This window comes from Bos indicus, chromosome 15, assembly GCF_029378745.1.
Source record: "Bos indicus isolate NIAB-ARS_2022 breed Sahiwal x Tharparkar chromosome 15, NIAB-ARS_B.indTharparkar_mat_pri_1.0, whole genome shotgun sequence".
NCBI classification, from domain to species: domain Eukaryota; kingdom Metazoa; phylum Chordata; class Mammalia; order Artiodactyla; family Bovidae; genus Bos; species Bos indicus.
The window spans coordinates 64,706,384-64,732,233 of NC_091774.1; the positions used below are offsets into that span (position 1 = coordinate 64,706,384).

Consider the following 25,850-nt stretch of genomic DNA (forward strand, 5'->3'; position numbering starts at 1 on the left):
ACTTTTCACTACTATGTGCAAGGCTCTGTTCTAGCCCTGGGGATGCAGCAAACAAGAGACAAAAAATAAACCTCCCTGCTCTGTTAGGGTATACATGCTAAACGAGGGGCAGGGGTGACAGATGGTGAGCAAATAATGTATGTATCACAGCAGATGGTGATATATACTTTAGAGTCTCACCATTCCAAGTATGGCCTGGGGCCCTGCTGCATGGGTATCTACTGGGAGCTTATTAGCATGTTACCAAGTCCAAGCTCATATTACTCACCACATGTCAGGCCAACAAATTGAGACACAAGTTGTTGAGGCAAGGAATAGTGACTTTATTCAGACAGCCAGTAGACAGAGAAGATGGTGGACTGGTGTCCTGAAGAACCTATTATAGGTGGACCCATCCCAATCCACAAAATTAGAATCCACGTTGAGCAAGATTCCCAGGTGATTGGCATGCACTTTAGTTTGAGGGGGATTCCCTGGTAGGTCAGCTGGTAAAGAATCCACCTGCAATGCAGGAGATCCTGGTTCGATTCCTGGGTTAGGAAAATCTGCTGGAGAAGGGATAGGCTACCCACTCCAGTGTTCTTGGGCTTCCCTAGTGGTTCAGCTGGTAAAGAATCCACCTGCAATGTGGGAGACCTGGGTTTGATACCTGGGTTGGGAAGATCCTCTGGAGAAGGAAACGGCTACCCACTCCAGTATTCTGGCCTGGAGAATACTATGGACTGTATACTCCGTGGGGTCACAAAGAGTCAGACACAGCTGAATGACTTTCACTTTCACACTTTCACTTTACAGTTTGAGAAGCACTGATGTAAAGGAACACTAAGTAGGAAAAAGGGGATGGAGAGTGCCTGGGGCAGGGATTGTTATTTTACAAAGAATACAGGGAAAGCCTCACAGATATAGTGACACTTGTTCAGAGCCCTGAAGGAATGAGGGAGAGAGTCATGTGGATATCTAGGTGAAGAGTGTTCTAGGTAGAAGAATAAACTGATGTAAAGGCCCTGAGGCAGAAGCATGTCCAGCATGCTTAAGGAACAGTCGGAGGAAGGTAGACTGGAACAGAGTGAGTTGAAGGAAGAGCTTTAAGAGCAGAGAAGTAACTAGGATGGTTGGCTGGAGCAGATCACTTAAAGCTTTGTAGAAATTATACTGTGGCTCTTACTCTGAGTGAGGTTGGAGCCTCTGCAGGGTTTGAGCAGAAGAATGTTGTGATCTGAATTTTCAAAGGATCCCTCCAGCTTCTGTGTTACAAGTAGACTATAGAGAACAAGGGAGGAGACCATTGCAGTAGTTCAGGTGAGACGTGTTGCTAGGTTGGACCATAGCAATAGAAAGAACTGATATATTTTGAAGATGGGGATGACAGGGTTTGTTGACAAATAGGATGTTGGGAGAGAATAAAAGAAACAGGTTGACACTGATGACAGTTATTGGCCTTCACAGCTGGAAGGAAAGAGTTACCACTTATTGGAGAAGAGAATATCACAAGAACAGGTTTTAGGGGGTGGGAGATTGAGAGTTGTGTTCCAGATGTATTAAATTTGAGACATCTCTTATGTATCCAGTTGGAGATTTGAGTTGGCAGTTGGATATAGGAATCTGGAGTTTGGGGTAGAGGTCCTAGTTAGAGCTCTGTAAATGAGCATCATCAGCCCAGATGGTGTTTGATGCCATGAGTCTATGAGATCATCCAGGGAGTGGGAGAGACGAGAGCATGTGTGTTGTTAGCAGACAGTATCACAAGCTAAAACAACCAGTCACAGCCATCTTGCCCACCACTTTCCCTACTGTCTGGCCAGATTACCCGTGTCTAATCGGACATGGTATTGATTAGAGCACGGCATTTCCAAGCATCCCCAGCTGACCATGGCAGGATGGGAGCAGATCCGTCCACTCAGGTGTGTTTTATTCATTGGTCATTCAGAGGGGCGACTTCACTACAATATTTCGAGTCATCTCTCTGTGACCTTTGCCTCCTGATTGAAGCAACACACTAATCCTCAGAGTTCTTCTCTCTTCTTCTGATTCACGGACATCACCAGTGGGGAAAATTGATCCCAATCCATCTTCCTCTTCCTCCTCCTGGTCCTAATAAAGACTTTCATTCATTGAGCACCTCCTAGGGGCTACACCAAGCACCACATGTACCTTGTCTCTGATGCCTCACCACAGGATAGCCCATTTTACAGATGGGGACACTGAGACTCAGAGACCTGGAGTAACTTGTCAAAGCAAGAGCCTTTCTGAGCCCAAAGCCTCTCAACCACCTCATGACTGGGGACTGGAGGTGCTTATCTCAGGGGTGTTTTTGCTTCCCTGAGCTCCTGGTCACATGCTTCCCCCCCTCAACTCCGCAGCCGTGGTGAAGAACCCACCCAACAACCTGTGGATCATCGCTGCAGTGCTGGCGCCCATCGCCGTGGTCACCGTCATCGTCATTATCATCACTGCCGTGCTCTGCCGCAAGAACAAGAACGACTTCAAGCCAGACACCGTGATGAACTTGCCTCAGCGAGCAAAGGTATGTGTTGGAAGCTGAGAGGAGAGGGGTAAGAACCCTGGCCCGAGGGGGCTTTGCCTGCCTTTTGGCCATTGAGGTCACTGCAAGTACCTTCGGAAACCTCCTCCTCAGTCCTCATGTTGAAGGAGACCCTTTTGTTACTTATTTGAATGTTTAAAAAATTGTAAAATATACATAACATAAAGTGCACCATTTAGCCCTTTTTAAGTGTTCAGCTCAGTATTATTAAGGATATTTGCATTGTTGTGCAAACCTTCATTTTTATAATTGGAACACAATAACTCTTTGATCTAAGTGCTTTTCAGTGCTTTGCAGGTACCAGCTCACTTACTCTTCGTAGCAGCCCTTTGAGGAAGAACATTATTTTTCAGAGGAGGAAACAGAGGTACAGAAAATGAGGAGTTAGATAGACTTGAAAGGGGTCTCAGAGCTCATCTGATCTGACACCTTCCCTTTTACAGAGAAGGGACTTTTTCATGATGGCACAGTGAGTAAGTAGCAGAACTGATGGTAGAACCAGGTGTCTTGGCCCCTAACTCTTTGAGGTTAGGAGCCAAGGTTAACCAGGTGTCAAGGCTCTTTGGGGGCACATCAGACCCTCAAAACCTTCCTTCTTCCACTGGCCAGAGTGGCTGATCTTCAAAGGCTACATGACGGGGACTTCCCTGGTGGTCCAGTGGCTAAGAGGTCACGCCCCCAATGCAGGGGTTCCAGGTTATATTCCTGGTCAGGTAACTAGATCCCACATGCTGCAACTAAGACTTGGCTACAACTAAGACAGTCAAATAAATAATTAAAAAAAAAAAAAAAAAAAGGCTGCATGATGACCAAGCTGCAGAGCCTTGGCAGGGCAGCTGTCAAACCCCAGTTCAGTGGCTCCACTGAAGGCTAGCGGGGGGCTTCATCCACCATCCACAGCCTCCACTGGGCTGCACCATCCCCCTCCAGTGACTGGGAGAGGGGTAAGCTGGGGAAATTCCAAAGGCGAATTTTCCAGTCGGACTTCCCTGGCAGCTCAGGAGACCCAGGTTTGATCCCTGGGTCAGGAAATGGCAACGTACTCTAGTATTCTTGCTTAGGAAATCCTATGGACAGAGGAGCCTAGCAGGCTATATAGTATGGGGTCACAAAGAGTCGGACACGACTGAGCAACTCAGCAATAACACGTTTTCTGGTCATGTAGCTCCCTTCACCATAGTCCCCAAAAGGAATATAGTAACCTCTACTACCCAGATTATCATATCATGTTTAAATAATGTCTTACAATATCCTGGGCTCTTCTAGGTCTGTCACCTTGTTTGCTCATCACAGTAGTCCTATGAGGTAGGTCATAGTCAGGGCAGCTCTTACTATTTTCATTTTACTGCAGAGAAACTCAAAAGAATGAGAGACAATGGGACTTATCCACAGCAGAGGGGGGCACTCAGGTCCATACCTGAGTCTTTGGGCTTTGTCTACATTATACACCATCCTGAACCCTGACACTTGGTGGGTAGAACCCTCCTCCAGCCCCTAACCTCTGTGCTTGTTCTGCCTAATTCTCTGGGCAAGAATGAAATAGAGAATGGAATTTCACATCCACTGGACCACATGACTTGGTGGTTGTCCTTGCTGGGAGTCACGCATGCCTAGTTCTTCCTGGATGACCATACCTCGCTTCAACAAAAGAAATCAAATGAATTTGGTTGTTTATTAAGCCAAGTCACCTGTTGAGAAGCTGCAGCTTGCTGAGACACTCTGTCTAGCGAAGGGTCCAACCCCAGAGAATGTCATTCCGTGTCTGTTGACACAAAGGTACCCGCTGCCAGGACGCGGCACGATGTTGGTAATTACCCAAGCAGTGAAAAATGAAGCTATTCCAAGAGGGGGTATTTCATTTCCATCTTAGCTCAGTTACAATCTGAGCCTTTCAGACATAACAGTAATTACCAGAATCTAATTGCAGCCAAGTCCAGGAATGCAAAGCATGCCATACCGAGGTTGTAAATGCCATCTTCATGTGATTGATGAAGGCAGAATTTTATTAATTTGCTGAGATGAGCTGGGCAGCACGTGATTTCAGCATATCCCCTGGCTGGAAAGCTGTCTGAGGCTGGAACAGATTCACGTTTGTGGGTTTTCATAGCCCCTTTTATGTCCTTGCCCAGCACATTGTGCTTCAAGAGATACCCAGCTGCTGTGGAAAATCAAGCAAATTTATGTTGCGTGAGATGACTGAGTTCACTCGTGGGGGTGGCAGTGGTTGTTTTCTCCTCTGTGAGGCTGGGCTACGCACTTTGATTTCCAAAGCCCCGTTATCACGGGAAACCAGTGGGGTGGAACTGCCTCCTTCCCACTGCACTCCTTCTGCTGGAGCAACCTGGGGACACTGCGGCGTTTGCCAGAGGAGCGAGCCGCCTGCGTCACTTCTCACAGCCTGGGGGTGTGAGCAGAATTCATTTAGTGCCAAGGGACGAGGCGGGAAGAGAAAGTTAGCTATTGCCACCAACCCAGAGACGGGGAGGATGGTCTCCTAGTCTCCAGGGACACCGCTGCATCTGTAAGAATGTTGGCTGCGGAGCCAGAGGACACGGCTGGGGACCTTTGCTAAGCCTCACTAGTAGACCCAGCAGGCTCAGAGGAGGTGAGTGTGGCTGTCTCAGAGCCAAGATCAGGCCATACCTGCCTGCTCCCTTCTTCAGAGACAAGGTATCAATACCATAGACGTAACCCTGTTACCACCGCAGTCAGCCGGACGCAGGCAGAAGGTTAAAAAAATGATCGACACAGGACGAGAGCTGGGTGTCATGCCTTTGTCACCTCCTTTCTTCCTAGTTCACTTTTGCTTCCTCTTTGTCATTGGATTCACAGACTTTCCCCAGATTGTCCCTTCATACAAGAGAACATGGCCCCTTGGATCAGGCACCCTGAAGACAAAGTTGTTAAGGCCATATGGAGACACAAAACGGAGCTTGGAGGGTTGGCATGCCCTGCTCGGGATGGCTCAGTCACCCCCTAAAGATGCCCTGTTCTTTTCTCACATACTATTTATATGTGCCTCAGTTTTCCCCATCTGTGCATTGGGGGTGATAACAGTGTTCACTTACACTTTGTTGTGAGGATTGAGTTATGTGAATTACTTTGAATGTGCCTTGTATAGAATAAACATTATAGGTAAGTTGATTTTTATTATTGCACATATTTCTTAAAAATATCCAGGTAACATATCTACCTTTGAAATTGTTTGGGATTATTTTGATTTGATAATTTTACAAAACTCATTAAAGCAACTATAAATGTTTCATGATGTTGTATTAGCGGTGTTAGGGGTTTCCAGTGTGTGTCCAGTGGGCAGTTAGTTAATCTCAGGTGATTCTCAAGTTGGAGGTTGAAAGCCCACTATCCTGTCAGTCAAAAGAGCAGGGTACAAGTCCTGAGTCTTTCACCACTTAGCTGTGTGGTCTTGGGCAAGTCACTGACCCTCTCTGAGCTTTTGTTTTCTTACCATAAAGTGAAGACTGTGCTGTTTGCCCAATTTTCCCATAGGGTTGTTGTGAGAATGAAATGAGGTGTCAGTGTCTTGCAGGCTGTACGTACTGAACATGTACAGGGATTCTTGTTAACCTAATAACAAAGGCCACATCTTAAGCTTGTCATTCCTTAATGTCCTTCTGGTCACCCATCATCAGCTCAGTCCCCTGAAGTATCCAGTGCAGTGTGAAGGAACCAAAGAAGGTGGAAATGAGGGGGACAAGCCAGCACCAGCTTGTCCTTTTCACTAAATTCTTAGCCGCTGCTGCAGACTGCCGATGGCTCACACACAGGCCAGGAGACTGAAAACAGGAGCCAGATGAAGTGTGGTGGGAGATGCCCAACCTAGGTGGCAGGCTGCAGAAAGAGAGAAGAGGCGGTGGGATGAATCATCAAGCAGTGTTTGGGTGTTCTGGCTCTGGCCCCTATGGTCCTGGATTCATATCCTGGCTCCACCATAGACCAGCTGAGTGAGTCTGGGGAAACTGATGAACCTCTCTGAACCTCAGTTTCTTCATCTTTAAAATGGAGAACCATAACAATACCTACCTCCTTGAGCTACAGTGAGGATGAAATGACATAACTCATGTTATATATTCAGTGTTAGACCAATGATGTCAAGTGAAACTGAAACTGTGAGCTTCTTGAGGGTAGAGGAGCCAGTTATTATTCACCTTTGTATTTCCAGCACCAAGCACAGTCCCTGACACAAGCCAATGCCCAATAACTAGAGTTGGAACAAAACTGAACAGGATAATGGGAGGATAAGGGTAGAACAGAAAAGGGACCAATAGGAGATGAGACTGGACACATGGGTTCACATAGAATTCAAGGGTCTTGAATGCCTTGCCAAAGAGTTTGGGTGCCAGAGAGTTTTTAATGAGAGAGTGATGACCTGATTAATTTCTAAGGGAGATAACTTTGGAGGATTGTCAAGGACGGGTTCGGAAAGGAGCAGAATCGAAATTACAAGACCATGGCAGAGTCAGTACAGCACTGGACCTGGGGAGAAGAGGTCAGTTTCCAAAAACATTTCAGTTGGGTTCAACTGGTGATTAATTGTTTATAGGAGAAGCAGGTTCAGTATTCTAGGAACATCAGCAAGTCATGGGTTGCCATGTCTCCCTCCAAGGGATCTTCCCTATCCAGGGATTGAACCCACATCTCCTGTGTCTCCTGCATTGCAGGCAAATTCTTTACTGCCAAGCCACTGGAGAAGCCCTTGGCTATACTACAGACAGCTTGAAAAAGGAAGCTTTTCTGGATTTAGCAATAAAACTCCCTCCTATTCTGAGACACGGTGTGATGGGTTGGGCCACGGTCTTAGACCATTTAATCTGGCCTTCCTGTTACAGTTCTTGACTAAGTAAGGTGCTAAAAGAGGAATATCTGATCATGTCAAGTTCTGATACAACCCAAACGATAGAGGTTAAGTTTCACCCCAAATTTTTGAAAGAGAATCGCTGATGTCCATTTCACCTGGCCAATGATTTAGTAGGCAGGAAAACAATTTGAACAAATATTGATTGAGTACTTACTATGTGTCAGGTACTTAGCTCAATGCTGGGCTTGAATTTACTTATCTACACAGCGTCCCTCTGAGGGTGGTTAAATACTGTCACAGACATACACGTTTGATCCTGCTCACCCTATATTCTCCCCATGTTACAGGTGAGGAAACATGCGCAGAGAATCTCAGTCACTTACCCAAGGCCACACAGCTAATATGTATCAGAGACAGGATTTGAACCCAGGCTATCTGTTTTCAGAGTGGCTGCTCCTAGCCACCCCATCATCCTGCCTCAAATCCGTACTGTGCTGCTTTGGGGCATAGAGCAGAATAGAGACACTCACAGAAATTGTTTAAACACGCTTCTTGGTTTTTTATTACCCCACTAATACATGTCTGTTGGGTTTTGCTCACAGCTGCCCTTTTCACTTGGGACTTCAGACACTGCAATAAAAACCTTGCTAATTTCTCAGTCATGACAAATGAGAGGTGAGCTAGCCTGCTAAAGGGAACGGTCCGGATTAGAGTGATTCCATAAGTTCCATTTTATTGTTAATAATTATACTGCCTCACATGTGGTAGCATGTTTCTCCTCTTTTGTTTTCAGATCTGTGATTCTCTGTAACACTGTAGGGTGGTGAAGTAGAACAGATATGATAATCTTCATTTCTCAGATGAAAACATTGAGGTTCAGATTTCAATGACTTGGCAAAGTCACAAAACCTGTTATTTCACAGGACTTAAGAGATGACAGAACTATTCTTATGTAGAAGAGGCAGGACCTGTTTAATGTAGCATTTAAGAGCTTCTAATTAGCAGTATCTAGTGACTTAGAATAAGTGGTCTAAAATCCTTGAAAGAACTTGTTCTCGTAAACATATTTGCATCTTTTTTATACTATTCATTTTTCTGAGTCTTATCTATGGAAGTTCTGTAGCTAGGTGGAATTAATGTGGACTTTGATTTCGTAGAGACAGAAATCAGGATGGAGATTTGAGTTAACTCTTATTCATTGGAAAGCTAAGTATGGTCCCATCATGTGCATTTTCCTGCCTGTCTTCTCTTAAAGCTGCTGTGAGCATCACACTTTGCCAGAAACATGACTGCAAATCTGTTTCCTCTTTGCAGCCTGTGCAGGGCTTTGATTATGCCAAGCAGCACCTGGGCCAGCAAGGGGCGGACGAGGAGGTCATCCCGGTGACTCAGGAGACGGTGGTCCTCCCACTACCCATTAGAGATGCTCCTGCCTCTCAGGAAAGGGATGCCCCTCAGGATGGAAGCACCATCAAGACAGCCAAATCCATTGAAACCAGAAAGAGGTAGGCACGGGGCCAGATTCTGCCTCTCTGTGTCAGCGAGAGAAATAATTGATGGGGAGAAGAGCTGAAGCCCTCAATTCCTCTGTTTTCTTTAAAAATTCCCCTTCATGCTTGCTGTGAATATTTGAGAAGGAGACTAAGGAAGAGGATAGGAATCATAATTCCTGCATCTCATGAGCCATCCATTGTAATGTTTTAGATGTCTAATCAACCACAACGGTTGAGGTTTTCTTCTTAGATTTATTGTAACAAATTTGGCACTGATGTTACACTTATATTTTTAAATTTATCTTAAAAGCAGTGCCTTTGGTTCAGGATAGTTGTATTTTATCTGGCAATGTCTCTATAGAGCTTATGGTTTTAGTTCAAAAACCAGTTATTGGGCTTTTACTATGAGCAGGGCACTTTGACAGGCATTGGGATGACTACAGAAAGGTTTAAGATTGATTCCTGACCCCAAGCATCTCATGATGGAAAGACAAGAGATAAATCGTTGGAATACCAAGCCTGATGTGCAGGTGCCTACTGGGGAGTCTAAACCATGTCCTGGGGAAAAGAGAGAAGGAAGAATTTAATTCTGATGTGGGAAAGTGTCATGGAAGAGGTTATGTTTTAACCAAGCCTTGAAGGACAAGTGGGATGTCCATGGAGGGGAAGAGATAAAAGCATCCAGGCTGGAAGAGCCAGGAGACAGCAATGATTACTTATGATGAATATCCTTGGGGTTTAGAGTTCACAGTGCTTGAAATGCAGTGAAAGATGAAACCAGAAGATAGATGAAAACTGTGGAGAGTCTTAACTGCCAGACTGAGGAGTTTGACCTTTATACTCTAAGCAGTATTAAGCCACTGAGAGTTCTTCAGGAAGACAGTGATGCCCAACTGTATCTTAGAAAGACTACTCCAGTGCATTGTGAATGATAGATGGGAGAGGTTAAGGCTAGAGGCCAGGACACTTGTTGGGACTTTGCAATAGCCTCACAAAGAGGTAATGAACTCTATGGCTAACTCTGTTGCCTGGCTAACCAACTCTCATTGCCAACCTCTTTCTTTCTTGCCTGGGACCACAATGGCGGCTGAAAAACTACATCCTGTTGGCCTCCTTCTCTCCTTTCAGGTAACAGATATTTATCAATTGTTTGCTGTTAACCAGGCACAAAGGATACTGCAACAAACAAGACAAAGTTCATACTCCTACAGTTCTTACAGTTTGATGGGGGAGAGATAGACAATAAACAGAGAGATAAAAATATAGTAGGTTGGGAGGTGAAGAGTATGAAGAAGAAAACCAAAGCACGGTCAGGGATTGGAGATGTGGAAAGGGGAATATGATGCTACTTTAGCAAGAAGTTGGGGAAGGCCTCACTGATAAAGTGACATGTGAGGAAGACTTTATTGAAATGATGTGTAAGGTTATCTAGTGGAAGAACATCCCAAGCAGATGGAACAGTATGTGCTAAGCCCAGAGGAGGAAACGTCTTGACTTGCTTAAGGAAGAGCATGAAGGCCAAGGAGGCTGATGTGAACTAGGGAGGAAGTTTGTAGCAGCTGAGTCAGAGAAACTAACTGAGGTTGATCTTGTCAGGCTTCAGAAATCAAAGTCAGAACTTGGGATTTTATTGTGAATGAAGATTAGGAGTCCTTAGAAGAGGGTTTTGAGAATAATGACAGGATGTGACTTGCATTTTAAAGGCTCGCTCTGGCTGCTGTGTGGAAATAGACTGTAGAGGAGCAGAGAGACCCATTAGGAGGCTTTTGTAGGAGTCCAGGTGAGCGATGGTGGTGTGGACCAGGGCTTGGAGATGTGGGAAGTGATTAGGCTCTAGAGGTGTTTACAAGGAAGAGCTGACAAGATGTGCTGATAAATTGCTGTGTAGTATGGAAATAGAGAGGGATGATTTGCCATTTTTGTGCTGGGAAAGACTGGAGGAGAAGTTTGTAGAGTTTGGATGTGGACATGTTCAGTGTGAGATGCCCATGAGACATGCAAGTGGAGACATTGAGAGCTCAGTTAACCATATGAGTCTGGAGTTCAGAGGAAAGGTTGAGAGTCGAAATATAAATGTAGGAGCTATCAGTGTTTAGTTACAAAAATCTCTGAGACTAGATGGGCACCTTGGAGAGTACAGATGGAGAATAAATCTAAAAACTGATGCCTGGGACATGGCAGTGATTAGAGACCCAGATAATAAAGATGAATCGGCAAAAGATTCTGAAAAGCATCCATAAGAAAGGCACGAGAACAAAGCAAGAATGGAATCCAGGAAGCCAAGCGAATGAAGTTATTTCAGGAGGAAGAAAGGATTGTTTGTATCAAATTTACAAATTTTGTATTGGAGTCAAGCATCAAATCTCCGAGCTTTTCTCCAGGAGATCTTAGTACCTAAAAAGGAATTACAGAGAAACAGAGGGTTGGATTTCATCTTGTGTGGGGAAGAATGCGGAGGGCATGTTGATTAATTATCTGTTGCCCCATAACAAACCACTCTAAAGTTTAGCAGCCTAAAACAGCAACCATTTATTTAGCTCATAATTTTGGGGGGATCAGCAGTCTTGGCTGAGCTCAGCTGGGTGGTTCTTCTAGTCTGAACTTGGCTTGGCTGATCTCAGCTGGGCTGTCTCATGCATCTTTGGTCAGCGGGGAGGTCTGCTGGGCTAGCTTGTTGATTGACAGCCTTGTCTGGGGCGGCCAGGTAACTGGGGTGTCTTGGTATGTGGTCCTGACTCCTCTAGAAGGTTAGCTCTAGCTTTTTGACAGGATGGTTACAGAGTTCCCGGGGAAGCAAGAAAACAAGCCCCAAACAAACCTCAAGTCTTTGCTTGTATCATGGTTACTGCTGTCCTATTGGCCAAAGCAAAACACAAGAGTCAGTGTGGGAGGGGACTACCCTAAGTTGGTTACAGGGAAGTGTGAACAAATTGGGGCCTTGAATGCCAGGGTCCACCCCCGCCTGGAGTTGAAACACACAGAGAAGCAATGGATGATGTATCGGAGTTGGCTGGCCAGTAGTGTTATCTATAGTAATTACTCTCTTTATGATCTTTGCCAAGTACAATAAGGGCACGTTAATAATTTTTTATCACCTATTAGGATGACACTTAAAAGAAATAAATAGAATTACTAAAATTAGGATATTAACACAGCTCTGCACTGCCAGGAGGAATACAAACTTTTCCACACATTCTAGTTGAGTGGTTTAAATTATGCAAAGCTTTCTCTTTAAAAACTGGTTTTAGAACAAGTTCTTTTTTTCATGAATTTGCAAGGAGTCTACTCTTGCTAATCAGATTCAAATTCTTTAACCTCAGATTTTTATTAAGAAATACTAGCTTATGAAACAAATACAAATAAAGAAAACAATGACCCTGTTAAATGATATCTCCATTTGCTTCATAATTTTGTCTACAAATATAACTTGACTAAGGGCTGGCTATATGATTGCCAAAACTGTGGGACAAACCTCATCTCTGTTCAAGTTCAACTGATCACAGGAGTCTCTGATCATTTAGGAAGGTTTTAAGATGCCAAATCCAAGAACAAGCGTGTCATACATCTATGTTTCTGTCTTCCCCAACTTGCCGCATCAGTCTCCTCATTCTTGCCAGACCAGGACTGTGTGACCTCTCAGAATGGGGCTGTTAGATGGTCCAAAAAGTTTTGCAAGTGAAGAATAAGGGAGTGACTTCTCTGGTGGTCCAGTGGTTAAAAGACTATGCCTTCCAGTGCAAGGGATGCAGGTTCGACCCCTGGTTCGGGAGCCGAGATTCCACGTGCCTCACGGCCCCCCAAAAGCCAAAACATAGAAAATGGAAACAGTGTTGTACAATTTCAATAGAAGACTTAAAAATGATCCACACAAAAAAAAAATCTTTAAAAAAAAAAGAATAGGGGAAACCAATGATTTTGGTAATCATTAAGATATCTCCATTCTTCAAAATTTTTTTAAAACAGAAGGAAAATGGAAGATTTAGCTGTGTGCAAACAACCAGATGATGTTTCAGGTTCTTATGTAGGCTTTTGGCAATGCCATCTTGTTGGTCCATGACTGAAATTATGAGCAAGGATGGAGAATTGACCTCATAGGGACAGCCATTTGCAGTGGGCACTTCAATGCATGGACTGGTCCTGATTATTCAGCAGTTGATTTAATCCCCACTCCCATGATTGTTCTTCAGGATCTGTGTCCACCCAGACTCAGAATGGGGACTATTGAGTTCAGTAGCCTTAGACTGCAGCCTCTCTGGTGACCCATTGAAAGACACTTTTGTCCCTGTCCTGAGTGGACACACACACACACACACGCACACATCTTACCCTCTGTTTTGGATCAGAAGTTCATGGAATTGACAAACCCGGGTCTCCTGCATTGCAGGCGGACTCTTTACTGTCTAAGCCACCTAGCCCTATGAATGGAGTTGACAGTTTTATGTAAACAGAAGTCTATAAGTTGATGCAAGAATAAAGCAGAGTTGGGCTCCCCCCTCCACCCCGGAAATGTGCTCATTCATACCTTTCCTTAGAGGGAAAGGAATAGCCAGAAAATTGTTTCAAGATCAAATGAGGTAAGAGACATGCAAATGCCTCAGAAAAACCATTAAATGTTTTGTGCGTGTAAAACAAGTCGCCAGGAGCTTTTCTTTCTGGACCTCAGTGAAAAATCCCTTTGTCCCAAAAAGCCAATGGGAAGAGTTCAGTTCAGTTCAGTCACTCAGTCGTGTCTGACTCTTTGCGACCCCATGAACTGCACCACACCAGGCCTCCCTGTCCATCAGCTACTCCTGGAGTTTACTCAGACTCATGTCCATTGAGTTAGTGATGCCATCCAACCATCTCATCCTGCCATCCCCTTCTCCTCCAGCCTTCAATTTTGCCCAGCATCAGGGTCTTGGGGAGAGTAGGTGCCATGAACTGTGAAGTTCTGAAAACAATCCTAGAGCATGTGTGTGTTTGCACACCTGGCACTCAGTGATCACATAGTTAATGCCTCATTCATATTTCTCAAACTACATTTGTTGTATTACTTTTATGGTGAAAGAGGTTGTGGTAAAAAAAAAAAAACAAAAAAAAAAAACCCAGGGAAGTGCTGAATTAAACAAAACAAGATGAATCTCTTTCTGACAGGACTGATGGGACCCTTTGAAGTGCTAACATGCTGTCGGAATGCCCAAAGAGGGAGTATTGTAAACGGTTCCTCCCAGACTCATGCTTGTCTGCATGTCCTTGGCAGAGAGCATCTCCTGTGGCCCTGGGTGTGCTCTGTGCACTCGTGCTGACTCTGCCTCCTCCCATGGTTGTGAGTGGGCACTTTCATTGTGCATGGTTTTTAGGGTGCTGAAGTGCATGGAAATGTGCATGACTGAGAATCCCAAATTCTCAGAGGAAAAGAGGGAAATGGGAGGAGGAGGCTTACTTACGGGTCAGGGGCTGCATTTTATTCCAGTCAGTTTTCCATTGTAGGGGCCACGTGCCAGTAGGTTCTGAGTCTGTGCAATTGACAAGAGAAGAACAAGGGGTTTGGTTGGCCTCTGGATAGCTGCCCCCTGATTGTCTCCCCCAGAGGGGAAGGCAGTGGGTCTTGAGCTCATCCCACCCACAGGCTGGTGTGATCTGGGGTGTGTGAGCCTCAGCAGGGGCAGGAGTCCATTTTGCCATAGCTTCCAGAGGACCAGAGAACGGCCCCAAGGGAAGGCAAGAAGGCCCTGTGGCTTGCCCTGTGTAAGGCCTGCCTCCTCTGGGACACTGTAGAAGACAGAAAGGGAAGGGGCTCTGGCTTCCAGGGCTGACTCACCACTTCCCAACTCTGCCCTGGACAAAACACCTTGCCTCCTGAAATTCACATTCCTCACTTGCTAACAAGAGTGGCAGTCACCATGCCAGTTGGTTGTAATAAGGATGTAGTAACAGTTTGAAGGGCTTCCCGGTGGGCGCTAGTGGTAAAGAACCTGCTTGCCAATGCAGGAGACGTAAGAGACGGGGGTTTGATCCCCGGGTCAGGAAGATCCCCTGGAGAAAGGAAAGGGCAACGCACTCTAGTGTTCATGTCTGGAGAATCCCATGGACAGAAGAGCCTGCAGGGCTACAGTCCATAGGGTCGTAGAGTTGGACACGACTGAAGTGACTTAGCACCGAGCACAAGAGTTTGAAAGCATGCAGCACAGTCCTTGGCACATAGTAGGTGCTCATGGTGGGTTTTTGGAGAACGTGGGTGGTATCCTCATATCTCTGTATGCCTGTAAACCTGGCACAGATCCCAGCACAGAGCAGGGATTTCTGAATGAATGGATAGCTCAAATTGATAGGTTCAAATGTAAGTGGTTACCAGTTAGCACAAAGAATGTGTGTGCGTGTGTGTGAGAGAGAGAGAGAATTCAGTGGTGGAGTGACTTAATCTTTAGGAGTCAAGGTATATTCTGTAAAGAAACCAGCCAAAGAGAACCGTGTTTTATGCATGTCCCTCAAGATGCCATGTGAATCAAGCACTCTGCAACACTCTCCAAACTGCCGTGTTTTAAAGAGGGCACAGTGAGCACACGCCATCACTGCCGTGTCCGTAGTCACTGGGGGTTAATGAAAAGGAGATGGGAATGGAGGGCTGCACTCGTTGAACTTCTCTGCAGAGCTAAGCACTGGTAAACGCACTTTACAACAGCCAGCTGCTTAACCCTGTAGTGTTAAGCTATAGGGTTATACATCCTGCAGGGTTTGTTTTTTCCCCTTTTCCTGTGTTATGTCTTCTTGGTGGATAAAACCGGAAAGAAAGGCTACAGACATAAACTGTGCAAATAAAATAACCTTGAGAGGAGGCTGCTCCAGTTGAAACTTACCGTCTCCCTGTTGCTATGGTTACCTCCAGCAGGTCGCCCAGTGAGAATGGCTCTGTCATCAGCAACGAATCAGGGAAGCCCAGCTCGGGGAGGCGCTCACCCCAGAATGTAATGGCACAGCAGAAAGTGACAAAGGAGGAGGCTCGGAAGAGAAATGGTGAGAAGCCTTCCCTGCCAAGCACCACCCCCGAGCCCAGCCCACACACACTCGCGCAAGCGCGTGCTCACACTTGCACACCAGTGTGCTTTAAATCAGCCCCCACGCTCCTCCTTCCTGTGTCCTACAAAGGTCCTACCTACCTTCCTGAGGTATCACACTATACCCTTCCCTGAATTATTCTGTTTCACTACCTCTGCCCTCTGTTCTTATGGGACTGTGCAGAAAAAACCTCATTTACAGGTTGAACTGAGGTTTGCTTAGAGATTTTTCTTATTTGGGGTGAATTGCCTTGATTTCTAGCACCAGGTCCACTAGGGTGGCAGGTTTCCGAACCGATGCTTGTCTTGGAGGTTGCCCTTCATTTTCATGCCCTGAGTCCCTTGATAAATTTCAGGGGTTCAGTCTGTGCCTGTGAATCCAGATAGTACAAGTCTAGCTCCCCCAGGAAAAATAAGACAGTAATAAATCTGTCGCTATAAAAATCAGCCCGTGCTCCTGTCTTTATTCTCCAGGGCAGCTTAACCATTTAGTTTCTCTCTAGGGCAGGTGTTTTCCCTCCCCGTAAGGACTGGTCCTGGGGGTTGTTTACAAGTGGTCACAGCCACCTTGCTGTGCTGTCGCACCGTCTATAGATGGCCTCTGTCAGGCATCACTGTGCAGCCTCCCGCCCTCCTCCTCATCTTACTTTTGACCTGAGCCTCATTTTTGCTCGATCCTTCCGTGTATGATGTCTCTGCCACTCAGATCAGGGAAAATTCCTTTTGGATCTCCAAGGGTTATAGACGGAGTCCTATAACAATGCCAGGTGAAAAGGCAAACAGTCTGGCACTCTGGTTGGCTGTGCTTTTTTTAAAAAAGGAATTTGATGAAGTGTGGTTCAAGGACTCTGTCTTGAAGAGAGCACCAGAATGTTCTTTTGTTTTCAAATATCACTTATTTCTTTTTTTGACCAAAAAAGAGTGACACAATGGATTTGTCTTCTGTAGGGAAAACGTGGTCCCTATTTCTGGCCATTATGTAAAGCATTTGTTTAAACTGGCATACCGATTTGATTCTTAAAGTTTTTTCTTTTCCTAAACCCCTCTATGCTCTGTAACATAGAGATCGTACATTCCATGCCAGAATCAGGGTATGACGTATGGGGTTTTCCTGGAATAACCACCCCACCTGGGACCACTTGGTGTTCTGCCAAGCCAACACACAGGGGACTGCAGGAGCTCCGGCTTGTAAAGGGAGATGTGAACTTCGCAACTTTCTCCTCTTTCCTCCTGAGTGAAATCATCAGAGAGGTGGGCAGAGGGAGTGCAGCAACCCAGAGACAGTGAGCCATGAAGCCATAAGGGCAGGCTGTTTTAACCAAATGTGGTGACCACCATGACCTCTAATCAAGAGGCCCTCCTGTTCCTCCTACTCCTGGCACACTCCTCCCCCACCTTCCTTTATATTCTTCCTGGAAATGTGTAAAGTCTGGGTGGGCTCCGGGAGTTGGTAATGGACAGGGAGGCCTGGCATGCTGCGGTCCATGGGGTCACAGAGTTGCACATGACTGAGCGACTGAACTGAACTGAAATCAGAGTCCATCCTCCCCCAGCTGCCCCATCACCCACCCCAGTCTTCAAAGGGTCTTAAATAACTCAGTGTGTCTCTCTCAGACCTATTGACTATGCATATGACAACACACACGTATATTTGCTTTTTTGTTGTATTGCTTTGTTTTATTTTGTACAATGAGACCAATGTACATACTGCTCTATGCCCTTTTACTTGCTTAAAAATTTGCAACATACAGACTCTTCTGTCAGTAAATACTCTCTTACAAGAGGATGCCTTTCCCCCTTCTTTGCATTTAATCTGTACAAGAGGAAGGGGCAGGGCCAGTTTCATACTCCATGACTCCCCACTGGCCCAGTCAATGGGACAATGAGTTCTCTAAATGTTCCCGCTGACCTTCCTGTTCTTGTTCCCCCACCCTTCCTGCCAGCCTCCTTAGTTCCTTTAGGTCACTTTGATTATTTAAATATCAGGTTCAGAAATAGCAACAGCCAGTGCATGAATAAAATGCAATTACTGTACCAGGTTGAGGTTTTAATGTGTTTGTTTTATTAAAAAGCCATCCTTTATCCAAATTTACAGTGCTTCGTTGCATTTTATTTTTTGCCAAAGGTAAACACAGTGAATTTTCAGACTTGGTCACTTCTCTGACCACAGGTTCCTGTTCAGTGAGGCTTCACTTTGAAAGTTTCAAATAGAAATGAAAGGACCAACTCATTTAATGTAAAATTCAACAGATGCTGAAGCACATTAGAATTCTAGGCTGAACCTTCAATGGAACCTACAAGTGTCCTTTTTTAACACAGGTTCCACTTTATCACAATACAATATTATAGTTCATCAAAAACATCAATAACATATTTTATTGGATTAGAAGATAAGCAGGGAAGGAAGGGAAAGCAAAAAATAACATTGAATGGAATTGTGGAAAACGTATAAGGTGTATTTCCATCACATTGTCAGCTTGCAAAAAGTACTGCTTGTGTGAATATAACCTCTGAGAATAGATTATTCTTTTGGTATGGAATAATCAGATGTTGTTTTATGGCTCAGTGTCCATCCTAGAAGTTAGGGTTACTGATTTTAATTAATAAATGTTCATTTAACAGGCTGTTATTCTAAAATTGTTCTTGGTTTTCACCAGGTTGATTGCCTCAGTAGCTTCTAACTCTACTTTTTTGTGAAAATCAAAACTTTAAAAGGAAAAGCCTGTTTCATATGCAATGTGGCTGAAGGCAGGGGTAGGGTGGGGATAGGGAAACTTGTAGTTCAGTGGCTTCGTTAGTTAACATAGCTGCTGTCATTGTGTTGTTCAGTCACTCAGTCATGTCTGACTCTTTGTGACCACATGGACTACAGCATGCCAGCCGTCCCTGCCCGTCACCATTTCCTGAAGCTCGCTCAAATTCACGTCCATTGAGTCAGTGGTGCCATCCAACCATCTCGTCCTCTGCCGTCCCCTTCTCCTCCTGCCTTCAATCTTTCCCAGCATCGGGGTCTTTTCTAATGAGTCAGTTCTTCGCATCAGGTGGCCAGAGTACTGGAGCCTCAGCTTCAGCATCAGTCCTTCTAATAAATATTCAGGATTGATTTCCTTTAGGATTGATGGTTTGATCTCCTTGCAGCCCAAGGGACTCTCAAGAGTCTTCTCCAACATCACAGCTCAAAAGCATCAATTCTTCAGCATTTAGCCTTCTTTATGGTCCAGCTCTCACATCCATACATGACTACTGGAAAAACCATAGCTTTGACTTTACAGATCTTTGTTGGCAAAGTAATGTCTCTGCTTTTTAATTTACTATCTAGGTTTGTTATAGCTTTTCTTCCGAGGAGCAAATATCTTAATTTCATGGCTGTAGTCACCATCTGCAGTGATTTTGGAGCCCAAGAAAATAAAATCTTTCACTGTTTCCATTGTTTCCCCATCTATTTCCCATGAAGTGGTGGGACTGGATGCCATAATCTTTGTTTTTTCAATGTTGAGTTTTAAGCCAGCTTTTCACTCTCCTCTTTCACTTTCATCAAGAGGCTCTTTAGTTCCTCCTTGCTTTCTGCCATAAGGGTGGTGTCATCTGCATATCTGAGGTTATTGATATTTCTCCCAGCAATCTTGATTCCAGCTTGTTCTTCATCCAGCCTGGCATTTCACATGATGTACTCTGCATAGAAGTTAAATAAGCAGGGTGACAATATACAGCCTTGATGTACTCCTTTCTCAATTTGGAACCAGTCCATTGTTTCATGTCTGGTTCTAACTGCTGCTTCTTGACCTACATACATATTTCTCAGGAGGCAGGTCAGATGGTTTGATATTCCCATCTCTTTCAGAATTTTTCAGTTTTTTGTGATCCACACAGTCAAAGGCTTTAGCATAGTCAATGAAGCAGAAGTAGATGTTTTTCTGGAACTCTGTTCCTTTTTCGATGATGCAACAGATGTTGGCAGTTTGATCTCTGGTTCCTCTGCCTTTTCTAAATTCAGCTTGAACATCTGGAAGTTCTCGGTTCACATACTGTTGAAGCTTGGCTTGGAGAATTTTGAGCATTACTTTGCTAGCGTGTGAAATGAGTGCAATTGTGTGATAGTTTGAACATTCTTTGGCATTGCCCTTCTTTGGGCTTGGCATGAAAACTGACCTTTTCCAGTCCTGTGGCCACTGCTGTTTTCCAAATTTGCTGGTATATTGAGTGCAGCACTTTCACAGCATCATCTTTTACGATTTGAAATGGCTCAGCTGAAATTCCTTCACCTCCATTAGCTTTGTTCATAGTGATGCTTCCTAAGGCCCACTTAACTTCTCACTCCAAGTTGTCTGGCTCTAGGTGAGTGGTCACACAATCATGGTTATCTGGGTCATTAAGATCTTTTTTGTATTCTTCTGTGTATTCTTGCCACCTCTTCTTAATATCTTCTGCTTCTGTTTGGTCCATACCTACCATAGCTATAGGCAATTTTAGAGTCTATTTCAAGATGGTGTTTAAATATAAATGGGAAAGATAGATGTGAGAGCTAGGATTTTGAAAGCAAAACAGTCTGGCATTTTCTCAACTAAATACAGACGCTTAAACTTCCCAGGTGGCTCAGTAGTAAAGAATCTGCCTGCCAGTAAAGGAGATGTAGGAGACACAGGTTCAGTCCTTCCCACAGGAAGATCCCCTGGAGAAGGAAATGGCAGCCTACTCCAGTATTCTTGCCTGGAAAATCCCAGAGACAGAGGAGCCTGGCAGGCTACAGTCCATGAGGTCACAAAAGATAGACATGACTGAGAAACTGAGACACGTGCATGCAAACTTCTGAAAGAAAATGAATGTCACCTTAAGAAGAGTGTTTTCCATGAAGGAGTTAAAAATGAGTTCAAGGTGAGAACATAATGTATGTATTTATACCTTCAGTTATCTAGAAGAAAGAACCTCCATAAACCCATAAGGGTGTACCTTCCTTTAAGATACCGTAATTTCACAGCCAGGGTTCAGAATTTAATCAGACCTTGCCTCCTAGCTATCATGGGACAGGAGGGAGACAAGAATCAGAGAGCTTGGAGGATGAATCACTACTTTCTTGGCAGGGGCCCTTGAGGATTTGTTAGAGATATTCACTCAAAAACAGTTTTAGTTTTTATTTTCTTTGCCTTCTCAATGAGATGGAGACTCACTTATTATTTGATAAGCAACCCAAAGGGCAGTGATTCTAGTTGTAGATTATTTGTCTTTGAGCTTTAATAAAGATTCCCCCCACAAAAGAACACGTTTTGTTTAAGGGCATTTTCTGCCTCTGATGGGAAGGTTCTCCTCCTGCCAATTGAAACAGGAGAAAGTGAAATCTCTTTTCAGCCTTATTTACTGAAGTTCAAACCAGCAATGCAAACAAAACACAAATAGATACGGGGTGGATGCTTGGTGGCAATTACTGATGACATGATGATGTTCTAGGACTTTCTCAGCCTCACCATGGCCCTTTTCTTAGCATTGCCTCATGCTTTTTTCTTAGGGGACAAATTATGCTTTAAATATTCTCATGAACCTGCTGTATTCACATAACACTTTAATGTATTAGCACTCAATGCAGTGCCCTTTAATGTATTTTTCCACACAGTCTTTTATTTTGGAGGGCTGGGGGAATAGCTATTTTGCTCTTAAAGAAACCTAGAGGAATTATTGTGTGAATCTAAATATGACTTTAAGTGATGACGGAAAAGAGCTGCAGTTTATAGTTCCCAGGGTATCCTTTTCCTGACCTATTATGGTTATGCTCCCCCTTTACCTGACCATGGGGTGGGAAGTAAGAGTATCACAATTTGGAAGCAATAAAAATGCAAAGTACCATCTTTTCAACCTCTGAATGCTTTCATGATAGCAAGACTTTAACTTCTACATGTTTACTGGTTTTGCAGGTACTAACAGCATTTCCTTTTCCAAGTCAGGAAATTTTAGTCCTTCCTTCACTCATTCAGCAAATCCCTATTGAAAGCCAACTGTGTGTAAGACATTGTTAAAGGCAAAGTCATCAGACTTTAAAAAGAGGGGCATGAATGGAGCTTATGTTCTAGTGGCAGGGGATTGGAGCAGATTAAATCAATACAGCAATAGTGATAAAGGCGGTGCAGAAATAATAGACGGATGAGGTGAGTTATTTTAGATTGGTGGATAAAGAAAGTCTTTTTTAAGCAGCAACTTGAAAAGTAAGAAGGAACTAGGCAGGTAAAGAATCATGGAAAGAGCAGTCTGAGCAGAAGGAATAGTAAATGCAGAATCCTGGAGGTGGAAACAAGCCTGCTGTGTTCAAAAGGCCATTGTGGCTGGAGTAGACTGACTCGGGGGAGAGTTGGGGAGTGGGTTCAGCACGGTGGCCAGGGCCACGTGGTGCAGAATTTCTAGGTCACAGTGAAGACTCTTGGTTTTATTCTGAGAGAGATGAAGCCTTCAGAGGGTTCTGATCAAAGGAGTGCTGTGATCTGGTTATCTCCTGAAGAGATAACCCATCCTAGCTGCTAGTGGAATGTGTATTTTAGAAGTAGGAGGAGCCGAGTGGAAGCTCAGAGGAGGGGGGTTGTTTAGGAAGTGTATTAGTTACTTAGAGCTGTGTAACAAATTACCCCAACACCTAGCCACCAAAAATGACTATCTAAATTTAGTATCTCACATAATGTCTGTGAGGGTGATTTGAGCCCACTCTCAAAGCAGTATTCAAGCAGAGACCTACCCTCTCATACAAAGATAAAATATAGGTAATGAAGCCTTTTATTTTTTGTTTCACAAGCAAGACCAAATCTGTTAAATGATGTGGTCATGAGATAGCGTGTTTGGGTTATTATCACTCAAGTTATCTATTTTCAGAGGAGTAGAATGTAGTCGTGTTTCTGACACCCAAAATTATGCTGCATGATTTTAAAGTGCTACCAGATACTCCTTAAGCAGAAATTCCAGTTAACCAGGAATTTCTATAAGTAGATTGAACAATGACTAATAATACATTCTGTCAGGAGGAGCAAGCATTATCATTACTAATCAGGATGAGATTAAAAGTATTGCTGTAACAAGCCCTGAGTTAGCATACTAACAAAAAGTAAAGACGTTTTGATCAACCTGCTGCCTTACTCTGGGAAAGTATGTTGATTTAGTTTGAGGTTCTTAAAAGTATGTTGATTTAGTTTGAGGTTTTTGACATCACTTAGGTGGCTTAGCGGAGAAGGCAATGGCACCCCACTCCAGTACTCTTGCCTGGAAAATCCCATGGATGGAGGAGCCTGGTAGGCTGCAGTCCATAGGGTCGCTAGAGTCAGACACGACTGAGCGACTTCACTTTCACTTTTCACTTTCATGCATTGGAGAAGGAAATGGCGACCCACTCCAGTGTTCTTGCCTGGAGAATCCCAGGGACGGGGGAGCCTGGTGGGCTGCCGTCTATGGGGTCTCACAGAGTCAGACATGACTGAAGCGACTTAGCAGCAGCAGCAGAAGCAGCAGCAGGTGGCTTAGAGGGTAAAGCATCTGCCTGTGATGCAGGAGACCCAGCTTTGATCCCTGGGTCAGGAAGATCCCCTGGAGAAGGAAATGGCAACCCACTCCAGTATTCTTGCCTGGAAAATCCCTTGCCTGGAAAATCCCATGGATGGAGGAGCCTGGCAGGCTACAGTCCATGGGCCCGCAAAGAGTCGGACATGACTGAGTGACTTCACTTCACTTCACTTCATAATGTCTGTGGGTCAGGAATTCAGAAATGGATTAATTGGGTGATTCTGGTTCAGAGTATCTCATGAGGTTGCAGTCAAGATGTTGGGCTGAGCTGTAACCATCAAAAGGCCTGGCCAAACCCATTTACAAGATGGCTCACTGTCATAGTTGTTGGCAGGAGTCTCAGTTTCTTGCCGAATGGACCTCTCCATAGGGCTACTTTAGTGGTCTCATAAACATGGCAGCGGACTTCCCCTAGAGTAAGAAGTAATCCAAGAGAGACCAAGGTGGAAGCAACAATGCTTTTTTAATGACCTAGACTTGGAAGCAATGCATTGTCATTTCTGCAGTTACCTATTTGTTACACAGGTTGGTCCTATGTGACTATGAGGCAAGAATTACTTGGTGCCATTTTGGAGTGCAACTTGGATACACCAAGACATCTTGGTGCCATCTTGAACTTCATAGCAGTTGTCTGGGAGGGAGATAATGATGGGAAAGCAAGAACTGCCTAGCAAAACTACATTCTAAAATGATATATGCATCTGGTAACACATCTGAATAAAGATCTTCCTCTGTCATTGGCTCATCAGTGACCTATTTACAAATAAGTCCTCAGCACCCCCAAATATTCCAGTTATAACCCATGGTTAGACTTTTGTAAAAATAGCAATTTACCTGGCTTAATTTAACAAATCTTCTGTGATTATGATAAGTGACAGAATGACACAAACTATGTGTTTCTCAATAATTTAAATGACATCCCAATCTCGTGAGACAGGAGGAAAGATGAATACATTTCTATTACATTCATATTTTATATAACACCTATTTTGCTCCTAAGTTGCTTACTGGGTTGGTTGTTTGAATAGGCTTCATTTATCTCTTGCCAAGCCATGCTTAGTAAACGGTCATTCATATAGTTATTTAATGGGAATGTGCTTTAAGTAAATCAGCAAGGTACCACTGGCCCTGGAACATTCTCCATCAGCCTATCTATGGATGCACAAGGCAGATGGCTGTCATTCAGCAATTGCAGCAGAACCCTCTGTCAGAGGGGAGCGTTAGTTTAACAGAATGTAGGTGCAAATCGCTCTAGGTAATTAGGGGAGTTGTCTATAGGTTTAAGGGCTTCCCTTGTGGCTCAGCTGGTAAATAATCCGCCTGCAATGCAGGAGACCTGGGTTTAATCTCTGGGTTGGGAAGATCCCGTGGAGAAGGGAAAGGCTACCCATTCCAGTATTCTGGTCTAGAGAATTCCATGGACTGTATAGTCCATGGGGTTGCAGAGTCGGACACGACTGAGTGACTTTCACTGTAGCTTTAAATTCATTTCTCGGTGGTTATTTCTTAGCTCTCTTTCATTTTACACAAATGAAAGAAACCAAAACCTTATTTAGAGAAACAATATTGAGGGGAAAAAAAAAGTTTCAGCAGCAATTACTGTGGCTGGTTGACCAGGGAAGACTCAACCTTTATGCAATGTGAAAATGGGTGGCTTTGGTGACAGTGACTAACTGAGTGCTGTTATTGTCTTGATTATCATGTTTTAAGAATAGCTACCTAGTTTGGCCAAATGGCACTCTCCCCATCTCCGACCCCAATATAGAGAACAAATTAACGTGTTTTTTTTTTCCCCAAATGTGTTCTGTCACAGTTTTGAAGGAATGGTTTTGCCGTTTAAATTCAAACCAGTGGCGAGGTGAAGAGTATAGATAGTAAATTTTAAGAGAAAGCCACCAGCAGCAGTGAGCCATTGGCACCGAACCAGACGCTGTTGTTCCTGAGGTCATTTTGAGTAAAATGATGTCCTTAGGCTGTGAGCCTGACATACATTCCCCCACGATGGCACAACTCCCCTACAACAGAAAATCAATGTGTTTATGTTATGCTTTAGTGCCGGCGAGTGATGAAGAGGAAGGAGCGGTCCTTTTTGACAACTCTGGCAAGGCGGCTGTGGATCCCTTTGACACGTCTTCTGGGTCTGTGCAACTCATTGGAATAAAACCCACAGCCCTCCCCGTGGTGCACCCCACCTCGGACAGGAGCCAGGAGCCGGCTGTCCTCAACGGCGAGGTGAGCACCCCAGGACAGAGCGGGAGAGAGTGGGTGCAGCCAGGCCTCTGTGAACGTGGACCAATGAGGAGCCCCTGGGGGCCCCGGATGCAGGTGTACGGACAGGACTCTGGGGGTCATTTTTACCTCCGCATGTGCAGGCCTCAGTGGAATGAATCAGTACACCGGTCACCCCAAACCAGTTTGTTGAGTGATGTTTTTGGAGC

The 25,850-nt window shown here is 44.5% G+C and overlaps 1 protein-coding gene and 1 long non-coding RNA gene across 3 annotated transcripts in view; one reads left to right on the top strand and one right to left on the bottom strand.

Annotated features, from left to right (window-relative positions):
* The window catches only part of KIAA1549L (KIAA1549 like), a 314,597-nt gene that overhangs the window by 225,990 nt on the left and 62,757 nt on the right, over nt 1-25,850 (top strand). Inside the window, exons 11-14 of one of the 2 annotated variants that reach the window (XM_070804017.1) lie at nt 2,361-2,524; nt 8,673-8,863; nt 15,717-15,844; nt 25,466-25,644. In XM_070804017.1, the coding sequence (XP_070660118.1) occupies nt 2,361-2,524; nt 8,673-8,863; nt 15,717-15,844; nt 25,466-25,644 (662 nt within the window). The remainder of the gene's footprint in view (nt 1-2,360; nt 2,525-8,672; nt 8,864-15,716; nt 15,845-25,465; nt 25,645-25,850) is intronic. The other variant, XM_070804018.1, reaches the window with a different exon arrangement.
* Nucleotides 4,196-15,826, bottom strand: LOC109570029 (uncharacterized). Its single transcript, XR_002182415.2, has 3 exons — nt 15,688-15,826; nt 14,278-14,346; nt 4,196-6,391 (listed from the first exon to the last, which is right to left on the bottom strand). It is a non-coding gene; the product is annotated as an uncharacterized lncRNA (long non-coding RNA).